The sequence below is a fragment of the Ornithodoros turicata genome, chromosome 10 (assembly GCF_037126465.1).
Source record: "Ornithodoros turicata isolate Travis chromosome 10, ASM3712646v1, whole genome shotgun sequence".
NCBI classification, from domain to species: domain Eukaryota; kingdom Metazoa; phylum Arthropoda; class Arachnida; order Ixodida; family Argasidae; genus Ornithodoros; species Ornithodoros turicata.
Genome location: NC_088210.1, coordinates 12,335,809 through 12,362,529, shown reverse-complemented (window position 1 = coordinate 12,362,529; position 26,721 = coordinate 12,335,809). Strand labels below are relative to the sequence as shown.

Here is a 26,721-nt window from a genome sequence, read left to right as displayed (position 1 = left end):
GAATCTGGTAAAGAATGGACGCACATGGATTGGACGCCGGTTCGGGTTATCTAGGATCGTTATGTGGTGCGACTCCCATTGACATAGTCCCGTCGCGTCCTCATTTCGTGAGTGCACTCGTGAAGAACAAGGTTAAACCAGTATCTCATAACTCTACGCAGTCGCGGGTGGAAGCGTTGTATCACTGCGCGGGGAGCTAATAACACATCCCCATTGGCCGGGCGCCTTCTAACGTGGGCGCCTCTAGCCTCTAGATTGGTTGTCAGTTGAGATTCAAGAGAAGCCATAGCGCAGGCAACGCCTCGCCGGCATCAGTTTGCTTCGCTTGCAAACAAAGCAAGAATAATTGATAGCATTGTCGTGTTTGTCCTGTGGGCATAGAATATGGATTGGAAGGACGAGGACGGAAATTTTCAGGACGGCCTCATTGGCATGCACTTTCAAGCAAAGCGACGCAATAGCGCAAACATCACTCTCATACATACAACATCACCGCTCATATATTTTGTTTATTCAGAACGACCGCATGTACGCCTTTGGCACTTTCGCTTTGTGTAGAGACGTAGATCATTGTCATGGATGTTTGCCTTGTCGGCAACGCTTTGTGTGTTCATTCCGTGTATTTTGTTTTGGCAGGACAGCGTGGACACCGTAAGCTCGCCCACACGGAATTTAAAGACCTGCAACTGGATCAGCTCAATTTGCTCAATCCACTTCGGACATTTGAAACCAATGCGATCGATCAAATAAAAGTTTCTTTCACTCCAACTTGTTATATTTCTCCAGAATGTTTCAGTGCAAATAATGAGCGGAACTGGGCAGCATGAAGGCCAGAAGACAGCGGCAACCGGAAGTGGCCGAGCAGCGATTCGAATGGGAAGACTTCTGATTGAATGATTGAGGACGCTGGTAGCTCATTCTGGTTGGTTACAGAACAGCGCTGTGTGACCACCACCACCACCGCATAATGCCAATGTCATTTGAGGATTCAATGCTGTTTGAGAAGTTGGCACGTTGCAGGAGTATTAGTTTCTAGTGGCACTTGGAGAACTCCCTATAAGGGACCCCCTTCTAGAATGCAGACCGTCCTCCTTGAAATGTCGCATGACGCTCGGAACCAGCGACCACGCAAAATGGTATCTTTGACTTTCCTGATTTGTTGAAAATGGGAGGCGTACGCCTCTTTGTGGCAACTTAAATTGCCGTAAAAAGGCGTACACGGCCCTCTCTCCCCTCAAATCAGAAGCGATAACTGTATCAATCAGCATAGTAGTTGGCGCAGAGCGTGTTTGCTGTGAAACCGGATGTCGTTTTGGCAACAAACCGGAAGCGGTGCAGGAAGGCATGTTCCATAGGCGGCCCATCGTTGCTGTTAGTCGGTGGACAGCGATTTAGCCTATGAAGGGCCGGTTACTGCCCAGACTTGGTTCTACATTGGTCCTGCGTTGGCGCCATATCTTATAGGTCGGTCTACTACATTGGCCCAAGGTTGGCAGTATTACGACAGGGCCGAGTAAGGCCAATGTCAATCCCCAACCTTGGCCCAACGTTATTTTGTAAGCACGGCCAAACGACTTTTAGGCCGGAAACACACGTCTGCCCGCCATTTCGCCAACGTCGTTTCTTTCTTGCTCTTGATTTACAGTTTTCTGGCGCAAAGATACCCTACATTATTTTTCTCCTTGGGACTGAAAGGTTGGTAGTGCGGGCGATGGGAGAAGGATATGACGTCATCTGAAGTGACGTCATTTTGAAGAGCCCACGTGTCGCAAGCAGTAACGCCACTGAGCTGTAAAAGTCGCGATGACAGAGTTTAGTATTGCGAAGAATCCGCCGTGGAAAATCGTCATGCAGAAGAGATTCTTCTACTCCTTCTCCCAGCTGGAAGAGACTCCTAGTCAGGAGAGCACGAATCCCCGTTGCTGACGCTATAGACTCGGGCGATGTCCGCAGAGGAGCAATCAATTGTGGTTACCGAAGACTCTAATTGACCCAAGCCGCACCTCAGGTGTTCTCTACTACAGCGCTGCGGAAAACCGAGCTCGGTCTTTACGATCCACCTACAAATCACCTGGGACAGCGATTTCGCAGGCTGACTCCACGTGGGAAACGAAGGTAAGCGACTCATCGCACAAAGAACCTCACGTAAAAGGAGTCCTCTGTTCGCTGAACGCTCACAACTGTTTCTTTCACTATACGGTGCCAGTTCCAACTCCTCACATGTGAATATTCCGAATTCTCAGCTTTATAGTTAACAGTCACTCGTCGATTGATTGTCGAGGAATAAATGGAGGAATTCATAAATCGTACGGTTTCGAAGAAGGAAGGAGAAGTATTCAGGAAGTACACAGGGTTCATAAAGCCATGGCTTAGCATCCTATATGGATAAGGACGTGGGCATAGGAGGCTGTGGCCAGATGATCCGTAAATCGAGGGTTCATAAATCGAGGATTCCCTGTATATATAGGATGTTTCACGAAAACTGAGCCAAAGTTTTTAAAAGTCGCACACCAAAAAGACGTCCTGAGAAAAAAAGTTGAAAGCTGGAGGAGGAGCCATTTTGTAGTCGTACATAATAATGCATAATAGTCTCCGCCTCTCGTTATCAACAAATCATGGGCGAGAACGTTGTCATTCGGGACGACGGTTGGCTAGGAGCGTGCTATATATGTGCTGAAGATACGGACCTATTATACGGATTCATCTGTACAAAAGGTGTCACAGCCAACAAGTTAAAATCGCCGTTTGGGGCCGACACAGTCTGCGGGCTAGCGTGGTGAAATTCGTTGCTCTTTTATGTGAAATTAATTAGTCAGGCTCTTAATTATAAGGAGATAGAGCCAAAATGTCAATGAAAGGGTTGTAGCGGTGTCGATGTCGATGAGACCTGTCACCAATTTTCGTTGGATAATAGGACGGTAGAGAACGCTGTGCTCCGGCGCTCCTAGGGCGTCTGCGACAGGTTACGCGTCGGTTTTTTAAAAACCCGAAAGTTAATCTTTGTAACAGGGAACAAAAAAAAAAAGATCCCTTAGAGGTATACAGTTGCAATCAACGGGTTTCGTGTCGTTGTAACGCCTGATCGTACAACTTTCTCATTGATGGACCGGAGCTGGCTTTCATTGTGGTTTTGATCGCGGCTGCTGCAGGTGTTTGCGTTTGTTATTTAAAGTGCCACTATACGGGAGCGGAAACGGGAGCGGAAGTACACCTCTAACTTCCAGATATGTCGCGGCATGGCGCCAGCATCGCGTCGGATTCGATGCGCATGCACGTAGACGGTGACGTCATTTGTAGTGCGACTTGGATAGGATACGCTTGTGGCATTCATGTGAACAGGCGTGTAGTCGCCGCCGATGCCAAGACCACGAGGGAATGCACATGGCCCACTTCAAATTTGTCTTCCCGTATGAGCCTTTTGCGAGCATGCACATGCAGACTCACCTGCAGGCGGCCGCCATGTTAGATGGGGTGGAATAATCTGCTCAAGACTACGTAGAGATTTGAGGACGACACTCGACAATGCTTTCTAATCTTAGGCCCAAATTTTTGAATGCGAGTTTCCTTCCGCTGCTTTTGTTCCTTTCCTTAGGAACCCACAAAGCTACTTTCGTCAGAAGGTCGCATTCTTTACCTAGTACTATAGTTTTGAACTCTGCTTATGCTGTCCTAACGAAAGGAATCTCGAGAGCGCGTCTGATAGCGAGAGTACTGAGCACAACTTTATTAACCGCGCCCTAAAGACATGCTATCGTCCTTTATTTCGAACCTAAAAATGTTTTAAAGGTGTACTATATGCGTTTGAGAACGGACGATTTCGAGAAATCCCAGTGCTGCATGGGGCACGCGTTGCACCATGGGCGCTTATTGGCGTGGGAAAGAGAGAATTGCCGATTGTGTTTTCGATTACGTTGAAACGGGTTACCCTTGACGTATCAACGATACACACGCGATGTATGCTGCCAAATATTGCTACACGAACACCATACGTCACAGCAAATCAGACAGTGGTCGTGCTTGAGCGAAATATGAGCTACAAGGTTCTGCAAGAAAACAAGAAAACCGATGACGTGCGGCACGGAAGGCGAGTGTTGCAACGAAGGATAGCCCATCAGCAGACTATCCAAAGGCGGCCCTTTCGTCTCAGCGAAAAAAAAAAAAAAAAAGAACGAAGGGGAACAACAACAACTTTTTTTTTCTTTGAAGAGTGGGGAGGTTCATCGCCACAGGCGATACTCTACCCCATTGCTGGTGGGAATGTGGGGAATAAAATAACGAGCCCCTTCACAATAACGATCGAAGTCCGATGGTGTCCAGAAATGTCAGAAGAGCTTTTAGCGCAGAGCGTTGCTGGGCTGGATTAGGCCAGGGACCAAGCAATTTCGATAGGGAGAAGGGGCGAGAGTCCAGCTGACGAAGAGACTCGGAGAGTGTGGTTCGGGAAGGGTGGTAGTGAGGGTAATGAAGAAGAATATGCTCCAGATCCTCAAGAACACCACAGCGGCAGCAGGTGGGAGAGTCAGCTTGTCTCAAGCGGTAACGCCACTGAGCTGTAAAGGCCACATCGAGGCGCATTCGGTGGATTAATGCAACATCTTGACGAGAGGTGTTTCGTGGCATGCGGAAAGCGAGCGTTGGATCAACTCTGCTCAGAATAGAGGGGGGGGGGGGAGAATGTCGGTTGTCCACTGGCGGGAAGCCAGGGGTGTCACTAGGCGTCGCAGAATTGAACGGCGGTCTCCTCTCAGCAGAACAATACTGGTCCGTTTCCGATACGAGAGTGCTGCTTCTGTGGTGCTGTCGGCTTGCTCGTTCCCCACGACACCACAATGGGCTGGGACCCACTGGAGAACTAGCCTGTAACCCGGCCGAGGACGCCAGCAACTTGGTGGCAGGGTACAAGTTGCTTAGACACGCCGTCTTCCGCGAGGGACGTTAAATACGGGGTGCCGTGTGGTGAGCTTTCATCGCACGTTAAAGAACCCTCAGGTGGGCAAAAGCAATCCACAGACCGACCGCTGTGGCGTCGCTCATGATCTCAGTTGTCTCGCGACGTAAACACCCAATTATATATAACTAGCCTGTGGCCTGCTGCGTAGATAGTGTGGTAAGCCACTAACACATCTGTGACTAGGGGTGCGGATGGACCTCGTAGGCCGGAATCTTCAATTGCTTGAAGTGCAGATTTGGAGTCTGTGAAGACTGCCCATTCCCGCGGTGTAAAATCAGCGATGTATTGTAGAAGGAAAAGGATGGCATGAGTGGATGGTATGACGAATGCTGAGGCGGACTTGTTGTTTCGGGATGCGCCACCGGTATATGCTGCCGTAAACGTAGAAAACTTCTCGTCTACCAGAGCATGAAAATGGGCTCGGACACGGGAAAATGGGCTCGGGAAGGATTGTTTGAAACTGGACATTTTGGGTATTAACTCGGTATTTGTTTGAAACTGGGTAAGAAAGCAGTTAGGAAGTAGTTACTTTTCTGATCCCTCTGTCCATCCGAAAAAGAACCCCCAGTGTCAAGCAATCATTCCCTATCGGTCTTCCTTTCGCAGACACGAAAGGACCGCCTTTGGGTAGGTTGCTGATGGGCTCCTTTCGATACAACTCTCGCCTTTCGTCGACACGCTATCGTTTTTCGTGTTTTCTAGCGGGGCATTGTAGCTCCTTATGGGCTCAAGTGGGTTAACGCATCCCCTCGTTAGTGATAGCCAAGGTCGTGGTGCAGACAGGGAGGTGGTGGGTTCGAATCCCCAGGTTCTGAAGTCCAGGTTTTTTATGGGTTTTCCACAGGTTTTCCCTGAGTTTTCTGACAGACCTTCCAGACGAATGTCGGCACAGTTCCCTCATGAAGTCGGCCCAGGACGCATACTAACCCCACCCTGTCCCACTCTCCTTCCTGCTGTCCTCTCTCCTCCCGTCCGCGTCTGTACGGTGCTCATAGCCGCAGTTGCCTCGCGGCGCTAACGCGAAATTAAAAAAAAAAAGTCGAGCTAATGGAAGTTCACAGAGTGTTCTTCAAGCTGGAGAACCATGAATGATACGTTAAGGAAGACTTCGCAACTAAATGGATTTCAAGCTTGCGGTATTCCCACGATCATTTACACGAACTGAACACAGTTGGGAAATATCTCACGTGAAAACGAAGGTGGAATCATAAAAACGGCTTTTTTGAAATTTGAAAAAAATCTAGAGATGGGACGAATCCAGAATTTTGCGAACCCGAATCCGAGTCCGAATCGGTTCTGCGAACCCACTAATCTTACCAATCTCGAATCTTTTGGATCCTTTCTTTAAAATAGCTTAAAAAGCCAAGGCCAAAAAAAAAAAAAAAAACTCCTACTGGAGAGTGTTTTGAAGCAGAATATGATACATTTGTTTAACGAAAAAATCAATAATAGTTCAGTTTCAGGAGAAAGATACCCATATAGTATATTTAACATATTGTTCATCGACTACAAGAAATACATAAATTCTCGAGTCGGAATTATTTCCATAAAGCTAAAGGAACAATCAAAAGCAAAAACCATATTACTTTTAAACTTGTAATGTAACAGTTCCTGTCCGAACTCTTTCAATTCAGAGCAATGTAAACAAAGAAAGTAAGAAAACATGTAGCGGCCGGTGGACAAAGAGGAAGATGGCCACGCGCCTGGAGCACCTGCCTCAGTTCCACCGGCGCGGCCATGGAGATAGGCCACCGTCATCGCCTCTACGTGGCATACCATCATCGCCGGTCGGGGCTCATGTAGAGGAACTCCACCTCCTCTACATTTGGTGACCCGAACTACGAACACCTCAGTTCGGTAAACAATTCGGCCTCTTCAACCATCCCAAATTTCGCAACAGTTTCACCGGCATGGTGCTGAGCACCCCATCCTGGAAGCCTCTCAACCTTACGACGCCCTGCGTTCACGCAACGACCGGACCATTCAACTGCGACTCGACTCCTTCGAACCGTCTCATCCACACGCCACGAACTGGTCACATTTCCAAAGACTTCTTCTGCTCGGCAAGACCACAGCTGTTCTGCAGACGCCGTATTGCGAAGCACATCCCTCCGGCGCACACACGCGCCTCACAGCTTCATCAACCATCACTTCAGCCCGATGCTCACCGCACCCCGGCGCTCCTTCACTGCCGGCCGCGACACCCGAGCTTCGCGCTCACCTGCCGGTCGCGGCAGTCGCGGCAGCCGACGCCACGGCACACTTCAGCCGGCGTCTCGGCGTCTCTCAACGGCTCCCACAGCCTCACCCTGTCCTCCTCTGGGACTCTCAGAGCTTCGGCTCCCGTGCCGGTAGCGGCACCCCAGGACCTCCACTTCCCCAGCGCCTCACTCTTTTCCTCGCTCTTCTCGGGCTACCGGATCTGATTACTCATCAGCTGTGATGTTTCGCCATCGTCTGCAGTGCCGTCATCATGTTCAACCGTGCATGCTAACCACGGTCGCCCTCACTGCCCTCCTCCAGTGAAGTCGCGGACATCATCTGCTTTATCGCCGCTCCGCGTCTGAGGGGGGGAGTGATGTAGCGGCCGGTGGACAAAGAGGAAGATGGCCACGCGCCTGGAGCACCTGCCTCAGTTCCACCGGCGCGGCCATGGAGATAGGCCACCGTCATCGCCTCTCCGTGGCATACCATCATCGCCGGTCGGGGCTCATGTAGAGGAACTCCACCTCCTCTACAAACACCCGTCGGTCAATGAGGCTTTCGACGGACTCCGGAGGCGCCTAGTTTGAAAAAGAAACGGACAAACGTGGTTGGTGGATTCGAAAGATTCGATTCGCCGTTTTTGGGCACTGGGATTCGGATTCCCGAATCCCGAATCCCCACCTAGGATTCGCGGATTCCGTTGGCACATCCCTAAAAAACATCTGACTCCCGCACCGAGCGTCGATGGAAGTACTTGTTTCTTCCAACGTCACCGTGCATTAGTCATATCATTCCTGGGCTAGCTGTTTCTTGACTCTCAGGAAAGCAGGTGACCCGTTTTCTTTCCATCTGTGTCTGAGTAATCTGATTCCGAATATTCGTCCATTGTTTTGTTTCTGCAATGTACCACAGCGGCTAAGACTGGCGTGGTGTATAGTACTTCTCCGCTCCATGCAGGGTGACGTAACGTGTTGGCCTTCGCCGGGGGAAAGTTTCTGCGGCTTCTCTGCACGTTCCTGTTTCGGTTTCATTGCTCGCTTATTTGTGGCATAATTCGTCACGTGAGAAAGAAACAAATTTGATCGCAGTTTATACTATGGATGTTATGCACCAACTACGATGTGCAGCAATTTTTTAATTCCATTCTTCGTTCCGAAGTATCCCTTTACGGACACGTATTATACTTTCTTAATCGATTCCTTTAAGCATTATGAAGTCGTGCATATTGAGGAAAAATAAACCCTTTCGGACACTCGGTAATGCTACGAGAAGAAAAGATAATGGACCGACCGTCAAACAAATTCAAACACACGAGCGAAAAAAAATATTTCTCCTCGTACATGGATCGACAGAAGAAAAATCGCTTACACGACATTGCACTCCCACGTAAATACATTACTGACTGTTTCTTGCGTGCGCTTTTATGGCCAAACAATGCATCGGGAATCTGTATTATTCATACTTGCGGCCTTCCCTATTCTTGCGAGTGACAAAATAGAAAAGGCACTGCGACCCATTGTGTCCAAATGACTTTTGCTGTGCCTGACGTATGTTTGTTTGCTGTTCCACTTTTATCTTGCCTTCGGAATAAAGCCCGTGGCCAAGAGCATTTGATGCTGTGGGAGCAGCGATGAAGATGTAAGGACTGTCAAATGTGGCGTTGCTCTCTTGGGAAGCTATTGCAACTGTAAGTGAAAGCGTAACAAGAAAGCGAAGAAAATGACTCAAAGAAGCAGGAGAAGAAGAAAAAAAAAAACGCAAAGTGCGCAGGGATTAGCACTTAGGAAGGGTGACCCCGTCCTTGCTTGCAGCTACGATCGAAACGCGGTTCTATAGTTAATTGAGTGCTGATGGAAGTACATTGTGCGTTCCTGATACAGTTGCTGTCTTATGATTGCAGATACGTAACGACAACAACAGATACGTGATCATGAGGACACGTGAGGTGCTTCACTGCAGAAGTTGCGATGTAGTACAGTAGTATAGTGTTTGCTCGCATGACGTCAGTCGCGAGAGGGTGGACTACACTCGCTAGCGGATCTATCGCGACGATGACGTAGGTCAGTACGGCCTGAGTTTCATTCGCATTGCATTCACCGTTCATTTATTAATGCGTTAGCATCAGGAGTGTCAAAATGAAAAAAAAGCTGCATGTATTTGTGTGTGTGCGTGGCCTGTCTATGTATCAGATGGTGAAGCCTCACCAAAGCAGAGGTATCAGTGGGAATGTAAAGGTGGATATGAGAGGGTAAATGTAAATTGACGTAAATAATATAAACTAAACGTAGTTGAAGACAATTAGGAGTAAGGGGTAAGAGTAATTAAAGGTAATTAACGCAAGAAAATTGAGTTTAAAGGTAATAAATGCAAGATATACGTAATTAAGTGATATATTAAATGAAATTCAAGGTTACCGAAGGTAACCGCGGGTTACCGGACGAGATTAAATGTAATTAAAGGTAAATCATGTCAAAGAAAATTGAGAGTGACTAACGCAAGTAAACGTAAGGAACGGGAATTAAACGGAATTCAATATTACTTCAGGTAACCTGCGGTTACCTTTGGTAATTAAGGGTAATTCAAAGTAATTGGGCGTAATTAAAGGGTAATTAAATGGACTTACATACAGCAATTGAAAATGTCGACCCGGAAGCCCAGTATAAACCGGAGGTGGACAACCGGAAGTCAGGTTAGACCGGAAGTGGAGAACCTAAGGCCGAGTTGGATCGCAAGTCTACAACGGAAGTCAAGTATAGACGGAAGCGGAAACCCGGAAGTCCAGTGCAGACCGGAAAAAATGGCTTAAAGTAGCACATAGGTCATTTTTAACACCCAGTTTTCTTCCTATAAAACTGTTAAGTAGGCCAGTAAGATGCACCATGCGAAGTAATTTACATCACAGAGTCATAATTATCGCAGAAATTGAATTTAAAATACGCCGCAAAAAGCGACCGTGCCCAACGGTGGTGAAGAGCAGTACCAGCCTGTGATCTGCCTGGAACCTCGCGCTGACGCTATAAGGAGAACGCTCGCTGATTGGCCTAGAGAAATGTTGCTTGCTACTCCGCTGTTGTCTGCTACTCGGCTGTTCGTGGTACTGATAAAGCCTTTTTCCTCGCTGGGTAATGCTTCGGCCGCTCCTTCTATCCCCAATTCTCCGGGAAAACTGGCAAAACAGGTTTACGGCGGCAAAGGGATAAGGCGCTGACCCCCACTGACCGGCGAACCAGAACGAGTCTCCTTATACCGTCATCGGTGATGTGCCATCATACCTCCTCATCCTCGTTATAGCTGGAGTGGCGAGTTAAGGGTGAACGCGCGGAGCTATGTTTATGTGAGTTTTTTTCTGGGAAACCAATTGCACTCGTCAAAACCTTTCGCGCTATTCGGTATAATGACACACACACTTTCATCAGATGTCCTAATCTGAAATTTTTTTGGATGGCCCTCTGTACTCCTCTAATGTTAATGCATTTCTCTCGCATTTACCGCTAAACCGCCACTAAACTTTCGTGACCAAGTCCTTGCACTGAGTGAACAATATATTCGTACGATAAGCCTGCAGTTTAAATTTTCCCAATATTCTTCTTAATACATCGCAGCGAAATGTCGCCACAGTTCCCCCTGAAGTCGGCCCAAGACGCATACTAACCCCCTTCCTGCTGTCCTCTCTCCATCTGTCCTCATCTGGACGCCGCTCATGGCCACAGTTGCTTCGCGGCGCTAACACGAAAGTAAAAAAAAAACATTGCAGCGGAAGAAACGCGAACCTAAACATATATCATGGCGGTGATTTCGCATTCTCGCCGTCTTCGATGGCTCAAGGTGTAATAAAAAAATAAAAATAAATAAAAATAAGCCTTCGATGGCTCAGTCGGTAGCGTGACCGCAAGCTGATCCCCAGATGGCGGGTTCAAACCCCGCCGAGAACGGTGGAAACTTGGTAGAAGGGTACAAGTTGTTCAAACACGCCGTCTTCCGCGACGGGCGTTATAATACGGGGTGCAGTGTGTTGAGGTTTCGCCGTACGTGAAGTAAGGAAAAAAAGCAAAAAGACGACATAACCCAAGCAGCAAAATGTACTGAAAGTCGGGTGCAATAGGGGTGGACGGTAGGTGGAAGGCCTTGAACAGACTCGTGAAACTAAGGAACATCGATAAGACACATACCGTCCACCCCTATTGCACTCGACTTTCAGTACATTGTGCTGCTTGGGAACACACAGCTCAGACTGACGAACAAATTTTTTTTTTTTGACAGACGTGCTTCTCAAATAACCTGAGCCAGCAACGCCGTGTTCTGCAAGGCTACCCTTTTACACCCTTCAACCCGTCTAGAGCATTTATTTTTTCGGAGGCACATAGCTTATCAAAGGCCCTCCTGTTATCAACTTTCATAAATTCCTCGACTCTATCAGTTATCGACACCAAAGGCACACTCACGCACCTGTTCCTCGCTTTTTTTTTTATCTGTATCGCTTCCTGATATAATAATGCACCGAATTTAGTACTCTTATAAAAAATTTGGTCTTATGGAAATGAGGAAACACGCCCTTCACAATTTAAATATTCAACCAAGTTACCATACCCACTGTTAACTGATGCTTCGCGGTTTTTTATCGCTCTCACAGTACCGAACAGCGCAGTTTTCGACCATTCATATTTAGGTAGTAGCAGCTAGTTAGGTAACCCTAGTTTAGATATTGGGAGCTAGAAAAAAAGACAAACGCTATGCTAGACCATGTTACAAGTGTGCTATAACGACGCGTAATTCCTGCGCAATTTATTTATCGATAGTATTACTCGCGTTACTTACATTGAGTTCGCTAACTTCTTTCGTTTTAAAAAGTCTCGTCTTTGTTAACCTACTTAACTTTTAGTTTAGGAAGCACGCAAAAATACTCCAAAAGCCGGGAGACGACATAACTGGACAAAACAAAGTAGAGAACTCCGACTTAACATAACAAAAATAAGAAGAATTGTTTAAGAAGGTGTTAATAAGAAGGTTTATGTAGACGTTTCGTCCGTCATGTCCGTCATGCGACGGACATGACGGACGAAACGTCTGAGTAAAACTTGTTATTTTGTTACGTTAAGTCGGAGTTCTCTACTTTTTGTTGTTGTCCAGTTTAGGAAGCATTTCGCTAAAATACCCGAAACGAAACGATCAATGTATACGCCTGCTTTAATGCCTCCGTGACTTGTGACTGTCGAACATAGTCTCGTTTCCTCCTTTAATCTGGGGGAAAGTTTAACTACTGGTTCCTTCGATGTGAACGTATGTAGTCAAACCGGAGTTGGAAAGCTGAACCGAAAAGCTGAAACCTATTGATCATAACGCGGTCCATAACGTCGCTAGACATCCGTGCAAAGAGAGAGAAAGAGAGAGAGAGAAAACCTGTACTCAAGAACACGTTGTCTACTAGTTCAAACAGTTGACAGAGATACCATTATTGATAACTGTGGTGTAGTGCCAACTTACCATGTTGTCACCCTTGTAGGCATTCAAGTCTCAAATGACACCATTCTTCTTCACTTTCTTGAAAATCACACACTGAATCCGGGTCCTGTGCGCTCTCTCACGCAAAACGTCATGGAACAAAGACTGTTGCACAACTAGGAAAGCTTTGGCCAGTGGAAACTCTCACTTTCTTCACCAGCATAGCCTTCCTACCATTACAATATCGCTCCTTTAGACACCATTTGCCCTATCCTGTCAATTCTGTCCTATCCTGTTGCCGCAGTCTGTCCCACGCACAACATGCGTACTGATCAGTCCGCACCAAGCGATAGTAGAGTACTGTATGTGTCGCAGCCACGGTGAAGATTGACAAAGAACAGCCACAGCAGCGCCGGAATCTTTTATCAGATAACACCAGAGAATTCCTCAGACGCATATCAACATGGTAATATCTAAAAAGGCTGCACCACATCCTCGTAGCTGTTGAGATAAAGAATGAAAACGACTGAATGACGTAATGCGGTAGAATTGCTGCTGATTCGCTGAACTGCTAAAAGATAACACGGATAATTTAATATTCTGAAAACGCTTAACTGAGCACAGACGTCCACTCAAAGCGCACCTCCTTAACCGTCATCAGCAAAACCACAAGCGATCACGTACGAGCATAGAGTTCCAAATGGATAGCTTACAAATTGTAATAAAAACTGAAGATCCGCTCCCACGTACGACACGAAATATTTTCCTTATCTTCACTCCACCTTTGTTGTCCAGCAACATGCCCATCGCGTCCTTCACTACCTCGCCTGTGTCGACAGACATGCTACAAGACAAGACGTCGCTCTCGATACGCGAGAACCTCTCTTAAAGCGTTTTATCTCGCTGCGCGTATTGGCATGTTCTCCGTTGCTCGATCTGCTGTTCATGTTTGCTTCTGCTTGTTGGATTTCGGTCAACACCACACGTCAACACATCAACACACATGATTGAAAATGTTCAGCATCGTCTTATTAGATTGTTTTACGGCAGGCACATTGGCTTCACTACATATCATGATGACTATCGTCACTTACTTAAAAAACATGGATTTAACACGTTGTGTTCTCGTTTCCTATACCATGATTTCATTTTGTTATTTAAATAGTTCACTCTTTGGTTGATCGTCCCGATATGCTCTCATCAATTTGTTTTAGCGTCCTGGCTAAGGCGCTAAGAAAACTCTCCTGCATTCTATGTTGGGATGTGTCGCGATCAGAGGCCTTTAACACGTGTGGTGACCGACTTTAACGACGCTCATCGAAAAACATGACATCAACATTTTTGCCACACTCAGACAGTCATCGTGAGTACTACATTATCATAGTCATGCTTTATGTTGTGTCATGGGCACAATGAAACTACAAACTGAATTGAATTGAAATTAAATTAAGTGAGACGCCGTTTTCCAATGCGCGTGTTCCAGCGCAATTATTTTGTGTGCAATAACCCAAGCTACTTATGCTCGTCAACAGCTGTTGCAGCTCTGATGGTTCAATGAAAGTCATGGGCTGTAGTGAAAGGATAATGGTTTGCGAGTAATGTGCATTACAACACTTTCGTTGCTAAACTGCCGCGCGTTACACATTTTGGTGCGCTGACGTTCCTGTTCCCTCGCGCCACCTACCACACCGAAGAAGGTCTCAGTTTAAAAATTTACCCGATCCCTGAACGAAACCTCCAGGAACAAGACACACATCTTCGACCTTCCCCTCGGTTTATGAACCATCGATTTCTGAAAAGTGAAGGCGTGCTTGCGTGTGCAAGCCCTCAAGAGCACACCCATTTTTACATGGATTGACGAACGGGATAAGTACAGTCAGTCAGGTCTATAACAAGTCAATAAAGGTCAACACAGCATAACCACTGAGTACACCCTGTCGCACTATCAAAGGGCAAAATCACCTGCGTAGCACAAAGTGCCTCTCGGACATATCAAGGGTGCAACACAGTCAGAATCCCCCCCCCCACACACACACACACGATTTGTGCAACGCCCCCCAGAAATTTCTGAGATTGCCCAGTACATCTCGCCTACCAAGATGCATAAGCCAATTAGCATCTAGCCAAATACAATAGCTCCCCCCCGAGGTCGGTTTCTGGGGAAAGTATGGCAACACAATATTTGGAAGACGAGCACTACGAGTGAAGAACAGGTTGAGAACTGATAATGGATCTCCTGCGCAAGGTTATCGCAGCAGAAGCGACAGAGCAAAGCGTTATTGTAAAGTTTTATTTATTTATTTATTTTAAATAAGTACTCTTACATCACTGTTCATCGCGGTGTTCGCCACCTTCCAAACCTGGATTGATGAAACAATAACATCCTCTGGCGCTAGTTTCCTGTTCCCCCTTTTTTCTGTTCCCTCTTTTTTCTCGAAACGTTAAGTATAGTTTTCCCCCTTTTTCCTCCTGTTTTCCCCTTTTTATGTACGCCAGTCCCGGTTGTTACTCCTGATGAAACAATACCTCGGTTTTTGGGCCACCTTTCGCGAAAGAGCAATGATTCATAGGCTTACTAATGCAAGCTACTACATAGTTAACGGTTTTGGTTTGATAGTTTAGTTTCGATATGGTGGAGCAATAGCGAGCGCCATCTCGCGAAGAAAATAGTAGGGAAAGACAACATGAAATCCAACCAAGAGCAAACCAGAGCTGGAGAAGAAAACAGTATAGTTGCTCCATCTGTGAAGCGTTGTCGCAGGCAATGTTATTTGACTATTTCTCTCCTTCTCCGTGTGCTGGCGGTGCTAGCGCGGATCATCTTTAACCAGAACCAGCAGAATAAGGTGAATAGAATTAAGGCCCCAAGGTTTTCTGCGGCGGCAAATTCAAAATGCTGTGGCACCGACTTGTAAATTCCGCAATTTTCCGCGGCAAGGAGTCAACGGGGGGAAACACTTCATATTATTGGATAGTGTGGGTACAAAAATATTTTATAAAATTAGGTTCAAAGCACTGTTGTGGCTCAGCATTATATACATAATATATTGTGTTCGCCTCTGATGTGGTCTGTCGCCTGCAATCATTTTATACCCGCGGAAAGATCTTTCAGCATCTACAGAGTTCATAGGTATTTTATAGAAAGGAGGAAAGGAGTTTACAATACATACCCTGTGGAAGTTATATCTTTAGGACACCGTTTTTGTTCCTGGGCTGTAGGCATTCTTTAAGAGCGAACTTCTTAAAGGGAACCTCCCAGACATCAAATCAAAATCCCGTCGTTCCGCCGCTAAGCTGCACACGGGAGGGACACCGCCCCTTCCTCAAGTGAAGTATGCACAATAAACTTGGGCTAACGTTATCTTAAGCTAAACTACAATCTGTCTGTGTTGGTCCTGCAGCATGGCAATTTTGTAAAGTAGGCTTAACCTCATGCAGGGAACGGTCAAGTGAAGCCCGCTTTCGGGATGTGTCATTCATATTCGGCGAATAGTCGCATATTCGGAAACTCGAATATTGCGCATTCGATTCCCGAATCGAATACTTCGAGTGATTGATATTCGATTCGAATTCGAGAACTGGAGCATCCGCACACCCCTAAAAATATGGTATTCAGTGAAGTTCCGTGCCGAACGAAGGGTTCTGCAATGAATTCCGGATTCCGTGAAATTTCGCGGAATCAGAGAATCACGGAAACCCCGGGGCCTTAAGTAGATTAAATAGAAGCTGACTGCTGAAAGCAGACGCATTCCTAGAAGCTGAGGGCAGAAAGCATTCCTACAAATACTGAGGAACATTTGCAGAGAACGGCGTAGTGTCGTAACTACTAGCTTTCGGTTAAACGGAGCTGCTGTTTAAATGTTTAAACGGATTCAGTGAGTGAGGCGGCACTGTGCTGCTTCACCGTCTCACGTTGGGGATGAAAGAAATACGCATCTCCGAAGATGCGCGATGAAAAAAATAAAGATAAAAAAAACTGTTTTCCTTCTCGAACTTTTTGCCGTGCGATCTATCGAACGGATTTTTGTTCTGAAAACGGCTACGATATCAGGTGACCGAAAGGAACAGATGTACTCATTGTGACAACTTCGTAGCTTTTATAATTAAAAAGTTAATTAATGAAAGTTAATTAAGACGTTGCCTTTGGAGTTTGCTAATGCCCTCCTAAGGACTGCCCTTCAGCGTAGGCTATATTGCAATTGATTCCATCTTGGAAAAAGTGTTATATATATATATATATATATATATTTTAAATATGTTCGCAGTTAGCTGGGATACCCTGTATACCGTTATAGATGCCGAACTCAAGTATTTCTGCAACATTTCTTTTTCCAAGAAACCACATTTGTTTACAGAGCGATATTTACACTGTACAACATTTTGTAAGGATCACAAACACTTGGTCTCCTGTGGCCGCCTGGCCATTCGAGCTAAGGAAACATTGAAATACGGCAGTCGTGGAAAAAACTCAAAGCAGCGGGTTCGGACTTACCAACAGTGCCATGCACATGCCGCTTACCATATTCTTGTTGTCTTCCATCATGCTGTACAATGTGCAACATTGCGCGTGTTCTCTTAGGCGTTCTGCTGGTTCATCTGTTCTCTGATTATGCATGTCGTAAAACTCTAGCCCTATTTGTGAACAAATTGGGTAAAAGAATATACTTGGCACCGCAGCAGATGGTCGCAGGATACTAAGCATGAAAGGAGCAATGAAACTACATGAAGCATTACTTAAATCCTCGCTTCATTCGTCGAGCACACTATCAGGAGACACAATTTCAAAACACTTCCAGAGTGTCTTGTCATTCAGCAATTCAACTTACAACGACGCCCTCAAAAAGTTAGCGGGGAAGCGTGACCTTAGAGATCCGCTCTTGCTGGCCCTTGTCGCACTGAGAGGATTTGGAAGACATGCATGTCGGTCGGTCAGGCTGATATAATAGTCTAGCTAATATAATAGTCCGATATAATACTACTATATAACAGCTCAAGGTCACTTTGTCGTTTCGTCGTCAGCGCGACCCAGGACAGCCACAATGCCAATAATGTAATTTTGGGGTCAAATTGACTTTCTATTAGCTTCCCAAACATCCTGCTGCTGGAATGTGTCGAAGCGACCCAATTTTGTGCACTCGAATGCTGATGAAGACCTCGCGTGGTGACCGCAACATTTTCTTCGATTGTCCTTCCATTTTCTGTCCATCCCCGAATGCTTCCACGTTTTGTCAATTATTGATATATTCAGCCGTTAACGCCTTCTCTTCGTTGTATAATATCTGCTTGACTTCCCCTATGTCATATCCGGATATTTATTCTTGAGTTAGCGTATCTTGCCAACGTTATACGGTTTATTGACTGTTTCTTCTTTTTTTATTTTTTTTTATCTTCAAGTGTTTTGGAGTAGCCGGCTCTTGTGTTTTGTAGGAGCCACAATCTCCATATTTTTATTTTTAATTCCAACTCCAACTCCATTGACTCACCTCGCTCACCAGAGGGCACCTGCTTCGAAAAGGTGAAGCCTACCTTATGAAGTAGTTTTGGCGAAGTGAAGTTTAGGTTTTTGTTCGTTGCCGTATGCCATTTAGAAGACTTAAACTATAAAAAAATTATGGAGGTAGTATACTGCTATTCAATAGGTCCGAAACACAAAATGAACGATAAATGCGATGAGAGTGAACGTCAAAATGTTTGAACAGACAGATGGGGATGTCGACTCATTTTGAGATTAGCCTTGCATTTGAATATAGTGGCGAATTCCGCTTGTTCATCTGTAGCGGGATTGCATTAGTCCGCTACAGAGCAAGGAAGTATCCAGTATCAATCAATCAATCAATCGATCGTTGCAGCGAAGAGAGCGCTTTTTCTTGTTCTAATGAGAAGGGTGGTGGGTGCTAGCGAAAGGACTTGCCGTAGTCGGCCTCCCAGATGTGTGCAAGAGTCACCAGTGAATGTGCGTCCTGGGCCGACTTCTAAGAGAACAGTGCCGACATATGTCTGACAGCGTCTGAGGGAAACCCAGGAAAAACCCCAGGCAGCACAGCCGGCACCGGGATTCTAACCCGGGTACCCTGGATCCATCCCGAATTCCAACGAATCACTTGCGAATCTTGCTGATTTTGCTACCTGAGTTTGCCAGTAGACGACCTGCGCCCCTACGTCATTGCTTACGTAACGCCGCCGAGCAAAGAATGCGAGTGGGAACTATCACCTTTACCAGCCTAGCGTTTTTCGCGCTTCTTGCCCATCGCAGCAAAATATGACCTGGAACCAGTCTTTATATAGGAATACGAAACCAGAAAAATACGAGTAGGCTGGAACACATAGAATGGACAAATACTGCATATATACGAATACGTTCGCTTTTTCAAGAGCGTCGGCGGCGACACTCCGCGATGCAGAGCGAAGTACAAGAGCAATATTAATATTGTATAAAGAAAAGAGAAACCAATATATGAAATCCAATGGGGCTCGTATTAAATATGGGATCGCTCAATTTGTAGCATCCCACGTCTGGCCGCCTCTTAATCTCGCTTTGCCTTCAAGGATTGTTGCTTCGTTTACACAACAACTTGTATGGTCTAGGTGTTCGAACGTGTTTCCTTGCCACGCACGACATTTGTTTTCTTTTTTTTTTCGCTTACTTGTGGAAAATCGCAGGTCGAGGCCTTCCAGTCCGCCCACACGAAGGATGACACAGCAGAAAAGTGAACTAGATGATCATTACACAATGAAAGATAAACCTTTATTATATATAGGCGGTTGTATGTATATATATATTATTTATATATATTTATATAGATGTATAACCATATAGGAAGTCATAGCTTCAGTCCATGTATCAACAACAAGATAAACAAATAGAGCTGAAGTGAAAAGAAAATATGCAAGTTAGCAGTTCATGACACACACAGTTGAAAACTTGAGGAAAGTTAATCACACCATAGATCACTACAGCCTTTCATTTCGCTGCATGTGGTTGCATTTGTCTTCACATTATCTTCACATTCACACATTCAGGAAAGTTCACACTCTGACACGATCATGTGGCAAGTTCACCGTGAAAATCCTAGATTATACCCTATTGAGAAGCCTACATCGAGAACCCGCTACTATGCCAATAAGAAACGAAAGCACCTCGAAATTGTAGACGTTGATGAAAGCAGTGAAAGATAACACAAAGTTTTTTTTGTTTTTATCACGAGAATCATATACGATTACAATCATACTAGACTGCAATGAATAAATTGATTAGCGAATACTGTTTCGTGAAAAGTGGTAGAAGTTCATACACCTGTTGAGTTCGACATCGACGCCCCATGATTGACGTTACAGAACAGCGGTGTTCGGAAAAGTTAGTCCGCTCTGTATACTGGGAGATATGTAATACCAAACATTTTTGTACGATACTGTCGGTCCTCATTCGTGAAGATGAAGCTAAACAACTATATCACTTGAGCAAATCAATCGTTTGAGTCGGACCGCAGTTCGCGAGCAAGCTTTTATAAAGAAGCAATATAACCACGAATGATAAATCAATTCCTCCAATTGAGGGTGGAAAATAAAATAAACCCGAACTCCAAATGCAGCCAAATATCGCTATCTCAATCGGAACATCGAAAAATATGAACTACAATATCGATGTTTTATCGATCTATATATTTATGTCCGCCACAATCTATCTTCACTTTATCGATACACATCGATATTCCACGAATATTTATATGCACGTGCCCGAGAGGAAAAATTTCGCTATTTATCGGTATATGTCGATATTGGTCAAATACAATATCGGTATAATCGATCAAATGTCGACGTTTTTAAAACACCGATAATATCGACTGGGAATGAACATAGCATCGGTAAAGATATCGATATAGTTTCATTCCTAATTCCATTGTCCAGAGATAAAGGGAGACACGGAACAGTTTTACAAAACTAAGGTTGTGATACCGGACCACATTCGAATATAGTGCGCTGCAGAGGAAAAGAAAAGGGAGCTCTAAATGTTACGCAGAAAACCATCTAGAAAAAAAAAAAAAAAAACATCTGAAATCAATCTTTGACTTTAGTGACAGAAATAACGGCAGTAACTGGTAATGCACGTGTACCAGTTCAACCATCCACATTATGGTGCATCGTGGTGCACTGGAAAAATCGTGGGAATTCAGACACCCGCAGTCAGTGCTTTCATAAGGGGCTGTTAGGGTGTTTTTAAGGGGGGTGTCTAATGTACACCCGTTTTGCACTCATAAAGCACCCTCGTAGTTTCACGGGGGTGTTGCGAAGGGCGTAATTTAAAAAAAAAGGGTGTTATGCGCAAATTACACCCATTTTACACCCAAAAGGGTGCAAAAAATTTTACTGTGTCCCAAGAGAGAGCATGAAACAAAATAAGTGCTGCTTCATTCAAAGGTCCCTCTTCATCCATTACGTTCACGTGCTGCATATCAGGATCTATGTAGTTCGATTGAATATAGAATTATTCGCTTCGTAGTTGCTTCAGTTTTTAAATTACTATTCGGACAGCCCAAAATTTTATGACACATAAAATATTGCTCGCATTAAAAATACGGAAGCGCCGAATCAGTATGTTGTTTCCGCTCCCCGTCAGAACTAATTTCGCTGTACCATTGTATGTGGTACGAGCCGCAAGGTTTTTTTTTTTTTTTTTTTGGGGGGGGGTATATTTATTGCGAAACAAAAATAGGCAGGCAAAAAGGAAACGTCAGCCAGACAGCAGTCGACTTGCTATTCCTTGTAAAAAAAAAACAGAAAAGGAAAAGGAAAAAGACGTAAGCGGCATATGGGCAGCAGGAGGGGTTGGTGACTGCAACGAAGGTACCAATTTTCTAACTCGTATATACCTTTTGCGCTTTGGCACGTGAGTGTATTCATCCCGCTTCCGAAAGCCCATCTACACCCTGACTATATCCAACCATATTAAAACTAATAACGATCAATCCGTGGCCTGGCATGACAATTTCTTCATTTAAATCACGTACCGTTGTAATCTACCCGAAGGAAAGCTATAGCACACTGTCGTACGCAGGGCAAATCCCTTTCCCTTTTAGAGGGGAAAGGGGGGAGGTCCGTTTATAGGAGTAGCCGAATTTGTCATGTGACGAATTCACTATCTCCCTATTATTTTTTGTTCGCCAACATCAAAAAACAACAACAGCAATCCACCCGCATGGTGGCAACTATAGGTCCATTTTGCGACAAATGTGGTTCTTGATCGGTGAGATATGTTTCGAGCACTGCTCAAAAGGTCTACGATATGTTTAGATGCGAAGCAATTGAGTTCAGAGAGAATCATCGAGAGACATTCACTCTTTGCCCCGCACATTAAGAAGCGGGGCTTCACCACATAACATGTTCATAGACGCAACAGAAGCTCACTGCGTATCGCGCTCATGGCCTACCATAATACCGAATGACATCTTTTTTTTTTTTTAGATTTGTTTCAACACGCGAGGACCACGCCTTTTTGTGACGCTTGAAGGGTTGTGGGGCAACGACGCGAAAAACGTCGACAAAGACAAGGAGGCTTGGGCGCCAGCACGAAGTGAACAAAAACAAACTGTTCGTTAGCCTGGGGACCTTTTCGGCACCGGGGAGCAGAAGAAGCGGAGCCTGAAGACCCTGTGTTGCTGTGTTGCTGCGGACTTTTACTGTACTTCTACTTTTGGGGCAAGTAAACGTGTGGTTGTTCTGTTTCTCTGGTTCATGTCTCTCTTTTTTGGCAAAAACTTGGGAACCCGTAAGTGGGAGGTTTTTCCATAGAATCCATCAGAAGATTTGAAAATAAAAGAATAAAAAATCTGAGTCCTCATTGGAGAACGGCTCGCAAGGATGCCTGTTATTCGAAATATATCCAAGTCTTGGCATATTGCATTCAACGCGGGCGCAGCTCACGCGAAAAGAAAAAAAAAAAGAAGAAGAAGGAGTAGGCGTCGAACGGCCGCACGATACACCGCCTGTATGCCGAGTGACGTCACTTACATCCATCGCTCACTCCAAGGCTGCAAGAAGCTAGCTCTCCAGCGGCCCAAGGTCGCCTGCTTTTGACGTCACGTCCAGTTTTTCTGTCGTGACGGCAGCGGTGGTGTAGAAGCAGTCGCCCTCTTTGGCCGTAGTCTTTAACATCGCCATTATCCTAACCAATGACCAGAAATGGAATAGTAATAATAAAAAAATAATAAAAATGTTGAGTTCACACTCCAAATGGTGAGTGGATTAGCAGCTAGAAATGCGTTACATATGGTTGCAGATTCTTTTTTTTTTAATCTTTTCGTGGCCCCTTTCGGATAATTCCATATATGTCACAAAAGGGCGCAGGCCTCCAGTTTCCAACAAATCAGGACTAAGGACGATGTCACTCGAAATGGTGGTAGGCTAAGAGCGTGCTATGCGGTGAAGTTCCTTTTTAGGGTTGTGCACTTTTAAAACAGAACTTCACCGCATAGTAGTCAACCACCGTCCCGAGTGACGTCGTCCATCCTGATGATTGAAAACGGGAGGCGCACGCTTTCTTTTTCTTTTTTTTTTGTGATCCAATATTGAACCAATATTGGCCTCAGATGTTGTGCTACTTGGGATGGCTCTAAGCATGGCAATTGCTAGGCATGGCTCATGGCATCATAGTTGAACTACTTGCCGTGCGGTTCAATGTTGAACTAAACTGCCACCCTAAAACGGAACTTCAGCACCTGACACGCTGAAGTCGACCCATGGCATAGAATGACAAAGTTGTCTGTCTTGAATTGTGGGAAGCGCGGGGAGTGCGCCTTTTTGTGACAATTAGCATAATTGCATAAATGTCACAACAAGGTAGTAAGACTGCAGTTTTCAACAGACTTCAGGGGGCAGAACGCTGTCGTTCGGGATGATGGTCGGCTGCGAGCGTTTTTTGGGGGCGAAGTTTTGTTTCAAGAGTGTTGGTTATTAAGAGGATTCCACACATGCTGCATTTGCGAATAAAATGCTCAAGCTTTCTATAAAGCGTGAAGTATTGCACTGTTTTAAGCTTTCTGTTCAACGTCATTTCAGAAATCAGGATGATTGATTGACCTGAACATTCTGAAGTAGCACAGAACTGCGTCGTAGTGCGGGTGATTTCGAAATTTGACAATGCATTCAGAAAAGTATCCGCTCTAAAGACAGAACTTCACCGCATAGCACGTTGTGCGGCAACCATTGCCACGAATCATAGGGTTATCGCTTCTGATGCGGAGAGGGACGGCGTACGCCTTTTTGTGGCAATTTGGATATATGAAATTGCCTCAAAAGGCGGACGCCCCCCCTCTGTCGTTCATTCGCAAGCGATAAGCCTATCATTCGTGGCAATGGTTGGCGCACAGTGTGCCGTGCGGTGAAGTTCTGTTTTTAGGGTGTAGACGTAAAATGTCTTTCAAGCTCCTATCACGAGTAATCTATTTCTTCTTTTTTTTACATTACATTTGGTAAGCGAACATACTTCAGCAACAAGCTCAGTTCGACAGCTTCAGGCTTCTTTCAGGATAATTCAACTTGGAATGTGACGTCAGCACATCGAAAAGTTTTGAACTCATGATCAATGAAATAGTCTGCAGCGATGTAAGTTAACATCCGATCAATGGAAATAGTTCATCGGAGATTAGCATACCGCACGCGAGATGCATAGAACAGTGAACAAGGCGCACACCTTGAAGATTATCTCCGTGTTCAGGAAGGCAACATCTGCGTTTTTGTCCCCTTATCAGTAACAGTTTTCAGTAAGCCTATTTGATTACATTTATGCTTAAAGGAGCAGTGAAAGGCACTTCCGTAAAGCTTTCGTTCTTGACGAGAAACGATCTGTTCGTGCACCAAAACACTGAGGCTGCTCTGTAGCGCACGAGACAGCTCCTTGATGTGGACGGCTCTCTAGAAACCCCTGAACTATTTCAGAGAGCCCGTAAAAGAATGAGAGGGACTGACGTCACGAGGACCCTCGGGGGAGCACCGCATAACACGCTTCAAGCCATCCACTGTCCCGAATGACATTGTTCTCTCCCCTGATTTGTTGCAAGCGAGAGGCGTACGCCTTTTTGTGCTATTTTTTGCAGTGATGTCAGAAAAAGGTGTACGTCCCACGGTTTACAGAAGTCAGGAGTTATAACGTTATCATTCTGTGCACTATTCGTCCTTCAGAGCACTATGTAGTGAAGTTCTGCCTTAAGAGTGTGAGAGCGCCAATCCTGTGGCTGGTAGTGCCCCACTTTATGAATAAAGCGTTTCACTGCTCCTTTAAAAAATAAGAGAAGTACCCTCGATGGCGTTTACAAGTTGTGAGGCCGGGCTTGTTTGTGAGTAGAACGAACGCGGATTAAGGAAAGTAGTAGCAAAGGCTGATTTATGAATACGGTGTAGGCTCAGATGGTTTCACACATCATTCTCAAAGGAAAGCCACCACACACAATCCACATTAAGAAGGGCCATTGTGCCTCCATACATTTTGATTCGAGTCACAGCAACCTCGCTCTGTAGTCACAAAAATACATTTACACAGCATTCTGCATACTGCACAGTGTTGAGTGTTGTGGGTGTGAGAAATGATAAGGTATCGGTGTATGGAATAGGGATGCGAACTGATTGCAGCACACGTCAAAGACTGAGGCTTCCCATGTCGGTCGCGAGGGACCCCTTACGTATGTAGCTTATGTTTCCTCTCATCCAGGCTATTTTGTTGCACAAGCCTGTACATCCAGATGACCTTGTATACGTAAGTTTGTGTTTACACACGGCCATAGAAAAGAACAAGTTTTGTGGCAGTAGGACAGTGTTAGAGCTTCCCTGGAGATCAGCCATTTCTAATGAAATAAAAGCCGGATGCGCTTGGGGAATCGGCAGTGAAAACGTCTGCAAGGCCCGCCTTCTGCAGCACAAGGCTGGGGTCAACGGTGCATCATTCATTGCGTCATCGATTTATTATTTTTTTTCGTCGATATATTCGGAAGCAGGAACATGGCCTCGCATAGCCTCAGAAGCAAACTTTATATTTACCCATTTGGAGCACATCATATGATACAGAGTCTGTTCCTTGTCATAAGATACGGTGTACACCGCAGACACGCAAACGCGCATCGTTACGATAACACGTATCCTTGCAAAACTGGTAAGTTTATAACACCTTGCTGTTGATTGTTGTAAATTTAAGGCGGACTCATGCGGTCTAGTTAACGTTCGCTTCCGGGGAGAGTTGGCTGCACCGTCGCAAAATTGTTTTCTTCGTTTTACTTTCCTCCCACGCTTCAAGGAAGTAATATAATCGGCGCCCGCGAGCAGAGCATGATAGCAAACGGCAAAGCGATTATTTTCATTCGCAGGGATCTGGAAAACTGCAGTAAGATTGTCGGATTTGTTGGTTGCAATCAATTCCCCGACTGTTATTGTAGGGAATGACGCCATTTTTGCCCAAATATTGAGGGCGTGCGTACTGAGAGAAGCGATTTTGTTGTATCTCCCATGGACTCCCATGGACTGAAAAAATTCGCAAAAAATCAGTATATCGCGCCAGGCCTTCAAAAATATGTCATTCCCTAGATAAACTCTAGGGGAACACACCTGTACCTGTTTCGTGCAGAAATTTAGGGAGGTTTACGAGAACCCTGCGAACAAAAATTCCCCTTAGACATCTTACGAAGTGAGTCCGCCTTAGGCGCAGCGCGTTACGCAGTCACATACCGATTGACCCCATCCGTTCCCGAGGAATGCTTGAAACGATGGTTACGAAAAGTAAAAGGCGATTGCCAGTACTGGTTGTGCAACAAAGTGAAAGTGCGTGCTAAAACAGATGGATGAAGAAGTATACGCGTGTTTCCTTTTCGCGCACGAACGTTTATACCCGCGCAGAGTTTGAGAAAAGGTTGCAAAACTTGGAGAAAGCAAGCGAGCAAAAGCTGTCGGGAAGCTCATTCAGGCGATGTCACTTGTTGGTGCTTCTGCGCTTGGCATCCTCCCGACTTTTCCTCGTTGCTTCCTCCGTGCGAAGGGTCACGCCGAAAATGTCTTCGTGGATTCGGTTCTCTTCCTGTAACGCAATAAATAATAAATAAATTAAAAGGAACAACGAGAGATAACCTCGATTGCTTTCTCTTTTTTTT

The 26,721-nt window shown here is 45.4% G+C and overlaps 1 protein-coding gene and 1 long non-coding RNA gene across 5 annotated transcripts in view; both read right to left on the bottom strand.

Moving 5' to 3' along the window:
• Positions 1-12,962, bottom strand: part of LOC135370105 (uncharacterized) — a 164,056-nt gene extending 151,094 nt beyond the window's left edge. For both annotated transcript variants that reach the window (XR_010415216.1, XR_010415215.1), the window contains exon 1: positions 12,638-12,962. This is a non-coding gene — a long non-coding RNA (uncharacterized LOC135370105). The remainder of the gene's footprint in view (positions 1-12,637) is intronic.
• Positions 12,963-19,318: 6,356 nt separating this feature from the next.
• LOC135370367 (nitric oxide synthase-like protein) overlaps positions 19,319-26,721 on the bottom strand; it is a 346,321-nt gene continuing 338,918 nt past the window's right edge. For all 3 annotated transcript variants that reach the window (XM_064604101.1, XM_064604102.1, XM_064604103.1), the window contains one exon: positions 19,319-26,648. In XM_064604101.1, the coding sequence (XP_064460171.1) occupies positions 26,544-26,648 (105 nt within the window). In that variant the 3' untranslated portion in view covers positions 19,319-26,543. The remainder of the gene's footprint in view (positions 26,649-26,721) is intronic.